The sequence below is a fragment of the Syzygium oleosum genome, unplaced genomic scaffold, assembly GCF_021117445.2.
Source record: "Syzygium oleosum isolate NSW1041296 unplaced genomic scaffold, Sole_v2.1 Sole_v2.15, whole genome shotgun sequence".
NCBI classification, from domain to species: Eukaryota; Viridiplantae; Streptophyta; class Magnoliopsida; order Myrtales; family Myrtaceae; genus Syzygium; species Syzygium oleosum.
Genome location: NW_026607499.1, coordinates 2457761 through 2468705, shown reverse-complemented (window position 1 = coordinate 2468705; position 10945 = coordinate 2457761). Strand labels below are relative to the sequence as shown.

General features: G+C 42.7%; 1 protein-coding gene and 1 pseudogene across 2 annotated transcripts; one reads left to right on the top strand and one right to left on the bottom strand.

The window, feature by feature from the left end:
- The first annotated feature begins 3288 nt into the window (after positions 1 to 3288).
- Positions 3289 to 7580, top strand: LOC115678118 (BTB/POZ domain-containing protein POB1-like). 2 transcript variants are annotated; one of them, XM_030601425.2, is made up of 6 exons: positions 3289 to 3580; positions 4914 to 5024; positions 5312 to 5433; positions 5522 to 5585; positions 5882 to 6161; positions 6322 to 7580. In XM_030601425.2, exons 1-6 carry the CDS (start codon positions 3343 to 3345, stop codon positions 7133 to 7135), a joined length of 1629 nt encoding a protein of 542 aa, XP_030457285.1. In that variant the 5' UTR covers positions 3289 to 3342; the 3' UTR covers positions 7136 to 7580. The 2 variants fall into 2 exon arrangements, with proteins under 2 accessions (XP_030457285.1, XP_030457284.1); XM_030601424.2 differs by having other exon boundaries at positions 3290 to 3595.
- A 369-nt stretch (positions 7581 to 7949) lies between these two features.
- Positions 7950 to 10827, bottom strand: LOC115678123 (uncharacterized; annotated as a pseudogene).
- Between the last annotated feature and the right edge of the window lie 118 nt (positions 10828 to 10945).

The window sequence follows — 10945 nt, the reverse complement described above, 5'->3', positions numbered from 1 at the left end:
ACCCAAAATCAGCTTTCAGCTGCTGTCATTGACTAGTAAAAATTTATGGGTCTATTATCATATTTGTTAGCTTAGCCCACATGGCGACTTATACCTAACTTACAAAATCATTTTTGTCCCGGATGATACGAGTTAGCCGAACCAATAAAAGATATCCTAGTTGTCGATCGCATGCAACTTATGTTTAGATTTTAATTATTTGTAATAGATTAATGCTAATACAATGAAGATTGGCATAATTTTAGAAAATTATTTTATCAATTCAAGAGAGAAGTACAAATAACTACGATGAAGAGGGTGACTATTCGACAAAAAAAAAACGCTTAATACCCTAAAAAACCTCAAACTTTAACTCTTGTCCCAATTTTAACTTTTGTCTCATAAAAAACTTCAAACTTTAGGTCATGTTCCAATTATACACTAAACATTTTTTTGTCCCATAAAAGATCCACAACTTTAGGTCTAGTCCTAATTCTACCATAAACTTTTTTTGTCTTATAAAAATCCTCAATTTTAGGTCCAATATCAATTCTACCATAAACTTTTTTTGTCTCATAGAAAAATCACAGCTGTAGGTCCAATTTCAATTTCTCTCTAATTTTTTTTTCTCATAAAAGATCACTAAATTTTACTCGAGATCCAAATCTTCTTTTTATGATTTTGCGCTCGGTTTTCAATTTCTCATGCTTGGGAATGTTCCATCTCTCGCAGTCGGAGAGCTCGCGTTCAGAACGCTCGAACAACTCGTGCTTGGGAATTTGCCATCTCTCGGTTGTCAACAAGAAATTTTGGACAAAGGGTTAATGGGAGTAGATTTGTGACTCTAATAAAAGTTTGTGATTTTTTATGAGACTGTAAAAATGTTAGGGTAAAATTGGGATTGGACGGTAAAATTGAGACATGACTTAAAGTTGGAGGTTTTTCATAAGATAAAAAAAAGTTTAGGGTAGAATTAGGACAATACCTAAAGTTGAGGGTTTTTTATCGGACAAAAAAAGTTTATGGTAAAATTAGGACATAACCTAAAGTTGGAGATTTTTTATGAGCCAAAAGGTAAAATTGGGACAAAATGTAAAGTTAAAGGTTTTTTAAGGCATTAGGCCACCGAAAAAATAAAGAGGGTGACCAGGCAATTTTATGGATGATTTGTCAGTTTTGGGAAATAGCTTTAGGAGCGATCTATTATGGGAATTAGTTTTTTTTTAGAGAGATTTGATTTGGACAAAAAGTCCCAACAAAGCCTGTGAGGCTGAGATTGCCTTCAATGCACGACCCAAAATCTGATTTTACAAGAAATCGCAATCAATAATGACCCTTAAATGGAAAGTTAATAAAGAGGATTATACTCATTGATTTTGCAATCCTAGATTTTGCCAAGCAATGGAAGGCATGACCTACCTTTCCTTTATTTCCAGATCTCCTTGGATTTCTTCACAATAAGTGCTGCTTTTGCAGGAACGAGCCACATTCCCATCTAAAGCTCCTATATAAGGAACATACTCTAGGCAACGCCTTCTTTGCTCAAAGGTTCATTCGTAAGTTCTCTCCCTGGGAGTAATTAGGGTTTTCATTTTGTGCTATCCGTGTAATTACATATATGTACAGATCAGAGCTCCCTTTCACACCAAATCTGAAAGGAGTTGATGGCGGATTGCAGCTGCTAGTTCATGGATACCCCATGGCTGTCTTATAACCAAGAGGAGACTGAACTGCGCATTTCCAGAGGCATCCCTAGGGTTTGCATGAGCTTGGAGATGAGATTGCCCTCGTCGTTTCGGTTTGGAGTGAAGGGAGTTCTGATTTGCCCGCACACGCCCACGCCCGCACGCACAATCGTCACTTTTCGTCCGCAACATAAAACTGATCGTTTATTTTCACATATGTTTATCCTTTCTTTCATGCTATAATCTGCGTGTCCATGCATGTAGATACATATATCTGTTAAACAGTTTCACGACAAGAACATAATACATGTTTCAGGACCAAATTAGACGGGGCGCACGTTTAACATCAAGGGTTGGCAGTTGGTTGGGGATTTTCCGTTCATGTTAGGGCTTCCTTGCAAGGTGTTTCACGAGTCTTCAGCTAGTCAAATCTTCATGCCCGCACCCGAGGCTTATCCTATTCAGATCGTACGTGTACATTTTACGTTCGTTTGGACCTTTTTCAGGAAGATGTGCGACTTGGGATACATGGCATGTTTCCTGGAACATCAAGGAACAAAAGGATGGGGCTTTTGAAAGAGTCAAAAGCTTCCCCGAAGAGAAGCGCGTATATAGAACGCTGGTTTAGAGATTGTCAACATGTGAATAAATCGTCGACATTTTTGTTGGAGCATCATTGTCAACTTCTGATTGAACGCTGTGCAAATGAATGTAATATGGAGTCTATTTTGGACCACAAATGACAGGGACTCCTATTAAATCTCCCCTCAATATTCATTTGATTGATTAAAGCACGTCTTGTTATCTTACTCAGTAGTTTTTTTCTATCGCTCCTAATCCACATACATGTTTCCACATACATGTCCGGTTTTTTTTTTTTTTTTGCTTGTTGCGCATATCTTGATTCTGGGCAATAAAAAGATAAGCCTCATTTTGATCTTAAGGGATCGAATCCCAGACCTAATAATCTCCGGTCCTGTCCCACGATCCCTTTACCAGCAGGGCCGCACGATAACCTCCATCTAGAAAGGGAAAGAGATAGGCTCTTCGTCTGCGTTCAACACTTGAACAGGATCATAAAGAGCTTAAAGAAGGATGACCATGTTCCTCTGTTTCCATGTCGACCTGGTAATTCTCGACCATTTTTTTTCTCCTCGTACGACCGGCACGGTTTTTATAGAGCGTGCTCCCTCGGACAAACACGCAGCGGCAGCGGAGTCGTCAAGCTTTTGACCCGAAAGAAGGGGTCGGGCGGTGGGGGCCCCCCCTCCACGTCAGCGTCCGCTAATCCCGTGTGGCAGCAGCGATGATGATAATTCAACCACGGCGGTCTGCAATTTCCTTCCTTTGGTCACATGACAGCGGCACCGCGCACAACGGCGAGAGGCTTTGACCCCGAACCGAACCAACCCACTACAAAAATCGGAACTTTGGGACGTAGTTCCCGAGATCGAGATCTGCTGCCCCCAAAAAGCGTCCGCCTTCCTCCACCCCACCCTTTTGCCTCCCGTGTCCTTAGATAACGCCAGCTCACGCCCAAGATCCCCCTCCTTCGAGGGCTTCGTCTCCGCCTCCGCCTCCGCCTCCGCCTCCGCCTCCGTCGTGTTCTCTCTCTCTGTCTGTGTGTCTCGGTTTGGGTTTGCGTTTTTGGGTGGTGGGTTCGTGCTCGCAACGGGGGATGCGTGAGATGGGGGGAACGGATCTGTTTGACCCGAGGTCGGAGATGGAGCCGCAGTTCTCGCAGTCGTCGTCCGACGGGGACTTCGGGTTCGCGTTCAACGACAGCAACTTCTCCGACCGGGTGCTCCGGATCGAGGTCGTCGGGGGGCCGTCGGAGTGCAGATCGGACGGGGAGGGGGGCTGCTGCACCAGCATCGCCGATTGGGCCCGTCTCAGGAAGAGGAGGAGAGAAGATGGTAGGAAGGAGACGGGTAATCAGATTCCTTTCTTTCCGCTCCTTTCATTTTGCCCTTTCGAAAGTTTTCATTTTTTTTCTTTTTTTTCTTTATCTTGACGGATGAGCGCTGGTACTTGTGGGAACAAGGCGAGAAATGATGGTTTTGAGCTTTTGTCTTGATTCCGGTTTCCTTGTGCATGTATGTGTGATGATTTGGGTGGTTAGATGCCGGTTTGAAGCTCCATGGATGGTGGCTTATCTCTTGTCTGGTTCTTTCTTGTTTAGTCTGTGAGTTTGCCTGGAAAAACGTGTGGAAGAAAAGGGTGATGATGATATTTCAAAACTAGAGGCTCTTGATTTGGTTTCTGAAAAATTGTTTAGGTTGACTCTGTCGTGTCAAGGAGAGAAGGTGAATGCCTTGACTATTTCCACAAATGGACAAGCAAAAAGATCTATACGCATGTCTATTTTTTCCACGACTTCCCTTGAAAGATATTTAAGAATGGAAAGCATCTGAACATGTGAAATTGTAAGACGTGCTTAAGTTATCACTTTCATTTCTCGCTCTACAATCCAGACTTCGAGTGTCTGCAAAAAATTTCAGTAAAAGTATTTCGTAAAATGCTCATTAGGAGCTTTTTAAGTTCTTGATGTAGTATTGAGTGTGACACAGCTCGTAAACTTTGACGTGCTAGATGTGCTTGCTTGTTTAACTAGACCATTTTACTGGAATTACATTGTCATATACATTTCAATATCTAAACCCACATTTCCTTTTTTCAAAAACAAAATTCCTTGCTAGCTTTAAAATTATCGTTGAGATTCTGCTTTGTGACTTCGTACACTAGTATCTGTTGTTGTAGTTGTCTTGTTTCGGTTAGTTTCTGCACCTTCACCTGCCCTTTTAACATTGGTGAGTCGGAAATCCCCAGCCTACTCATCAGGATAAAGACAGATGGAGAACTATCGGGATTAAAGGGTACATGTTCATGACATTTTCCAGTTTCATGGAACTAGCGAAGGGGTGCGTGTGTACTGGGTAGCAACTTGCATCATCTATCTAAGTTGGTTCACACCTATTCTTTCGTTGTTTCACGAACATCAACATTATGAACTAGTCCTATGTGTGCAGTCTTACTGTACTCCAATGGCCGAGTCTTGATATATTTGCTGGCCCAGCTGCACCTTGATCGGTTTCTATCTGTTTACAGCACTTGTGATGTTTAGAAGCGTTCACTATTTGCAGTTTCCTGTGTTTTCTCACCTTTTACATGTTATGTGCATTTTTGGTGCCTGTTTACCTAGGCGTCATTGGCCGGTGCTAAATATTCACCTGTTTCATCTATTTCCAGCTCTAGATATCACCGTATGCCCTGAGGAGCAGATTCTTAACGAGCCTGATATGGATGACTGTGATGAAAATCAGGATGATGCAGTTGCAATGGTTGAAGAATCACCGTCAGGTACTAAATGTTTCTTGTATGTGCGTGTCCTTGTTAGTTTTCCTCTTTCAATGGTTTCCCTTCACGGAGATCAAAGATTTAAAAGAATATATTAGATGGTTGGAGAAAGAAAATCAGGAGATCGTTGTAATATAGTAAACTGGGTTCAGGATCCAGCATTATATTAGGTGCGGAATCGTGGTTGTGTCATGCAGTCCAGTGACTGCAAAGACATGGGATGTATTCAAAGAAAATTTGCAGTCCATCTTTTGTCATATGACACTAAACCTGTCTTGGTAATCTGTTAGGCGATGAAGCGGCAAGTAGCAACGACTCGGGCTGGAGCATGGACTCTTCCACAGTTTTGAAAATTAGGACACTGCACATCAGCAGTCCTATCTTAGCTGCAAAAAGTCCGTTCTTTTACAAGGTGACTTTTTTCATAATATGATAACTTCAAATATTAATTATATTTGAGCATTTATTATTCACGCTTTGCATTGATATCTTTCTTGTAGCTCTTCTCAAATGGTATGAGGGAGTCCGAACAACGGCATGTAACTCTGCGCATCAATGCATCTGGTATAAAGTCTTCTCTGTTATTTTTTTGATTTCATATGCTAATGCTTTACCAACATTTTGTTTTTCCTCATTTCGTTTTTGGTGCTGCGATAAGATTGCTGCATCCCATGTGATACAAACTGTTATCAATATCTTTCAAACTAGGTTGTCGCTTTTATTTTCAGGAATTCTAAGTTTTAAGCATACATGTGCTATGATTATTATTTCAAATAGGATGCCATTGCACGTAGAACTTTTAATTGTGCTTGTCCATGTTGGCTGTAGAACTTGACTTTCCTTCTTATTGCTTGACACAGAGGAAGCAGCCCTCATGGAACTTCTGAATTTCATGTACAGCAATACCCTGTCTGCAAATACAGCTCCTGCTTTACTTGATGTGCTAATGGCTGCTGACAAATTTGAAGTGGCATCCTGCATGAGGTATTGCAGTCGATTGCTTCGAAATTTGCCCATGACGCCTGAGTCTGCACTACTTTATTTAGAGCTCCCATCCAGCGTTCTAATGGGCGAAGCTGTCCAGCCCTTGACTGATGCAGCAAAGCAGTATCTGGCTGCACGTTACAAGGACATAAACAGGTTACTATTCCTTTATTCATCTGATGAATGTCTTTTCTTTTATCTCCTGTCTTTCTACTCTTATGACTCCCAAATTAGATCGATTTAGGCTAGTGAATTGTAAACAGTTTTGGATAGAAAAACTTGGCTTCAACCATAAATGTTTTCCATTTTTAAATAGGTATCAAGAAGAAGTGATGAGCCTGCCTCTTGCTGGGATCGAGGCCATTCTGTCTTGTGACGATCTACAGGTTGCATCGGAAGACGCAGTGTATGACTTTATCTTGAGATGGGCTAGAGGCCAATATCCAGTACTGGAGGAGCGACGTGATGTTCTAGGATCACGCCTCGCACGCTACATACGCTTTCCTTATATGTCCTGTAGAAAGCTTAAGAAGGTTTTATCGTGTAATGACTTTGACCATGAAGTTGCATCAAAGCTCGTACTCGAGGCCCTCTTCTTCAAAGCAGAGGCCCCGCACCGGCAACGAACCCTAGCCGCTGAAGAATGCACAACATCAAACCGCCGTTTCGTGGAGAGGGCCTATAAATATCGACCTGTTAAGGTTGTTGAGTTTGAACTTCCTAGGCAGCAGTGTGTGGTTTATCTGGATTTGAAGAGGGAAGAATGCGCAAATCTTTTTCCGTCCGGACGAGTTTACTCTCAAGCATTCCACTTGGGTGGACAAGGATTCTTTCTCTCGGCTCATTGCAACATGGACCAGCAAAGCTCATTCCATTGCTTTGGGCTATTTCTTGGCATGCAAGAGAAGGGATCTGTGACTTTTGCTGTGGATTATGAATTTGCGGCCAGATCGAAACCCACGGAGGAGTACAGTAGTAAATACAAGGGTAACTACACATTTACTGGTGGAAAAGCTGTTGGTTACCGTAATCTTTTTGCTATACCGTGGACTAGCTTCATGGCCGACGACAGCCACTACTTCATCAACGGTATCCTTCATCTAAGAGCCGAGCTTACCATCAGGAACTGACTACTCTCCTCTAGTCCAGTTGTCATATTAACGTGGTTGGTTTCTAACTAGCCCTGACCATTTTCTTTAGCTGCAAGTCTCTCCCTCTCCGAGAAGTAGAGGCAATTGCGATGATACTGCTACTGCAATTTGCATAGAGGATACTGTTATTGCAATTTGCATAAATTTTAAATTATACGAATGAGGAGAAAATTTTCTTGTGGAGAAGTCCTTTTTCCCAAGAATGTTGGCCCGATGTTAACTGGCTTAAGTAGCTATCTACATTTGTGAAGATTTGTCTTCTCAGCTTCACAAATATGTCTGTATTTAATGCCGAGTCGAAATACATCTTGGAGGCGTATCACTTTGTTTCTAAGAAACATGCCTTGGCAGGGTTTGTCGAATTTGGTTCCTTGTGTTCTTGAAATCTAATGCAAGAAACAGTAGTTGAAAGTTGAGTTGTGAACGGATGACCACCAAATCTTATGAAGGTTTAGTATTTTAAGCCTTTCGCACATGATCCCCAGCAGGTATGCTTCTGCCATCCTAGATTGCAATGCTGGGATAATAAGCTTCGTTTATGGAGAAGATAAAACTCGATCAGATAGATCAGAGAAGGAAAATATAATTATACGGTAAGGGCTTAGACTATGTGATTCCTATTATCTCATTTTCCTGTTACTTTAGATGCTATGAGGGCTTTGTGTGGGAAATTTTTTGCTTCTGCTCGCATTTCGTTTCTACTGAATTCTCCAAGAATAGTCAACAGGGGGAAGATTAACTAAGTTGAGTTGGTAATTGAACTCAGACCATTCTCCAAAACTTCAGCAAATAATTAAGGGAAAAAGAAAGGTAATGATAAACTTGAGATTCGCATGTGCAAAATAAACAGATTTATGGTACTTTTAAGCAGCAGATGGCAGATCCAAGCATTTGTAAAGTCCCAACAGCCAAAGATGGCAAATTTATTAGAATTTTTCTGTCATTCACAAGCCTAACAAGAGAAAGCGCAAGACCTAACGAGAGACTAAGAGTACTAGCACCCCAATTCGCCAGTCTCCTCTTCGAAAAATGCTTCCTCAAATCAAGAAAAGCTTTCTAGCTTCAGTTGCTCTAACATTGTTTCCAACGGTCCCTCGCTTTGCACATCTTACCTGCTCAAAATTGATAAAAAAAATAAAAAACTGACATTACTCTAAATTCAACAGCAGAGGAACGCGAATAACACACCAATTACAGCAACTTTAGACTATTCAATTTCCCGAAGAGACATTACATGAGAGCAAAGCAAATGATGTCAAACATGAGTCACTGGGCATTCAGTTTTTTTAGGAGCACACATGGCAAACCTGAAGCTAAGAGAGTATCCTGCAATTCCCAAGCCATCACAAAATACCAGCAAATCAGTTATCTATTGAAACACAACCAAGTCTTCTTATTTTAGATTAATTGAGTGCATGGTAGCAAACAGTCGTGGAACAGCGGTAAGAAGTTAGAAGCAACAGGCAAAGCTCGCAAAACAAATAGCCAACCCTTATTCCACTACTACCTTGGTTAGCCATAGACAAATTAACGAGTCCAAATGACTATAGAACACGACCAAAAAAAAAAAATTTGACTATAGAAAGTAACAATAACAACATCCACAAAATCTATAGGGTGATCTGGATGTCCAGATTAGGACCAGAAGATACAGGGAGAATCAACACAGATTAAACTTGGAATAAACTACGACACGCACTATATGTACCTGTTGTATAGCTCCAGATAAGCTTTATGGATTAACAAAGATCAGTATATATATGAAACTTCACTATAATTGAAAAGCATGCAGGAAAACTAACTGAATACCTGTATAAAAAACTTCACTCATTTCAAAGAACTAAGTGCCGTGAGAGTTCAAACACCCTATCAGTATCAGGTACTCAAAGATGGACTAGGAAATTTATGTATTTGGTTGATCAAGCGCTCTTATCGGGATTGAGTTGAATCACTCTCGTAGTTTGTTGGAAATATTAGAAAGTCTTTTGTGCATAATTTTGTATATAGGTGGCTTCTACCTGAAGCCGTTTTGTGTAAAGGCAGTACCCCCTGTTACCTTTTTAATGAAACCTTATTTATCATTCAAAGAAGGAAAAGGATTTTGCTTAAACCTCAGACCGAAAAGACCCTTAAAGGATTTCTTCCCTATTTAATACACACTCACATCATAGGAGGAAAACAATGGCCATAAACCATGACTAGCGACAATGAGATAAAAAAAGACGTTTTGCTAGGCAACGGGATCACAGAAGACTAAAACCATCCCTTGCTTAAATAAGAAGAAAAAAGGACGGAGATTTTTGTTCTTTCTGCCGCTCTTGAGCATATAACTGGATGTCAAAGCACATTGTATCAAGATTGGACGAACAATCACATACCCAGAGAAGCTAATGACCATGGCTCAAACTCTAAACTGTACAGAATGATCTGCATTCTGCCAATCTCTACACCTAAATTACAGAGTCGAATCAACCGAGAAGATTTCAACATCCCTGAACCACATCTATGGCTCATTCTTCAGGCATTACATGAATATTCAACAAAGAATCAGCTACAACCTATGACGAATGTCTTCCCTTCTGACCTCAAAACAGCACATGGAACACTTCAGCTAAACATAGTTCATAACTTCATACAGAAACCAATGCACCTAAAACAACAGAAAGCTCTAACCTTTAATCACGGCCTTCATCCAAAATCATCTAAGCTTCTCCTTGGCCGAGCTCTTCCTCGCAGCCTCCTTGACCTTCTCAATGTACCCTTCAATTGGCGGCGTGAGTGTCGCCATGAAGCGGTTTGCAGGGAAAGGTGTCAAATCTGGCACCAGCGCCGCCTCTCGCAGCTTCTCCGGCAGCGCCTCAATCGCCTCCTTCTTCATCCGCAACAAATTACTCTCCGCAGCCTGCCTCGCCCTATGCCTCCTCATCAAAACCCTAGAATACTCCTTCGCGAGCCGCCTTCCATCCTCGACCGTGAGCCCATACTTCGGAATCTTATCGGCATCGACCAGTCCCAACGAGATCAAATCCAAGCCCGGGGTCCCGATTATCTCCGGCTTCTCGGAGACGCCCAGTTTCGACTTCCCTTTCTTCAGCATGTCGATCTCTCGCTGCCGGTCCCTTGCTGATCAGCCCCATCTTCTCGCGCTCGGCCTCGCGGGCCCGCTGCTTCTCGGTCAAGTAGCGGAGCGGGGTGGGCGCGTTGAGGCACGCCTCGACGAGGGCCTCGGCGTCGGAGGGACCGCGCTTGCCGCCGCCGCCGCCGCCCCCCTTGGGGGCGGAGTCGGACGGCCCGGGGGATTTCTTGGTGGTGAGCCTGGAGCGCTTGAGGGTTTGGCCCGCTTTGAGCTTGGTCTTTCCCTTGGCGGTCCCGCTGACGGAGCACCGTTGGAGCAGCTGGTGGGCCATCGAATCGAGTGAGGAAGAAGAAGGTGACGACGACGTCGTCAGAGGTTTCGGTCTCGCCAGCCGTAACATTTTCCCGAGAAAAGAAGAAGAAGGCAACTTGGGATTTGTCGGAGAGAGAGAGAGAACAGACAGCTGAGGATGTAGGGAAGGTGTTGTCGATTACACTGCAGCTCAAAGCTTCGAGCTTGGCGGCTATGGCGGATCCGACAGAGGTGTCCGCGTGCGAAAAATGCTAGCTTGCTTGCTGGGTCGATAATCGATTCGAAGCGGAGGAAGAAGAGCAAGAAGGAGGAGGAGGAGCAGGAGCGAAACCTTCGCCTTTGGGCCTATTCGTAAGCCCATTTCAAGATTTGCTCAGCTTTAGGTCCATCTGTTTGAAAAA

Bases quoted from the DNA above. Each gene is read 5' to 3' on its own strand.
- LOC115678118 (XM_030601424.2), top strand. From the start codon at position 3,343: ATGCGTGAGATGGGGGGAACGGATCTGTTTGACCCGAGGTCGGAGATG. The intron at 5,434-5,521 runs GTGACTTTTTTC...TCTTTCTTGTAG, and splicing joins AAAGTCCGTTCTTTTACAAG to CTCTTCTCAAATGGTATGAG. The intron at 6,162-6,321 runs GTTACTATTCCT...ATTTTTAAATAG, and splicing joins CGTTACAAGGACATAAACAG to GTATCAAGAAGAAGTGATGA.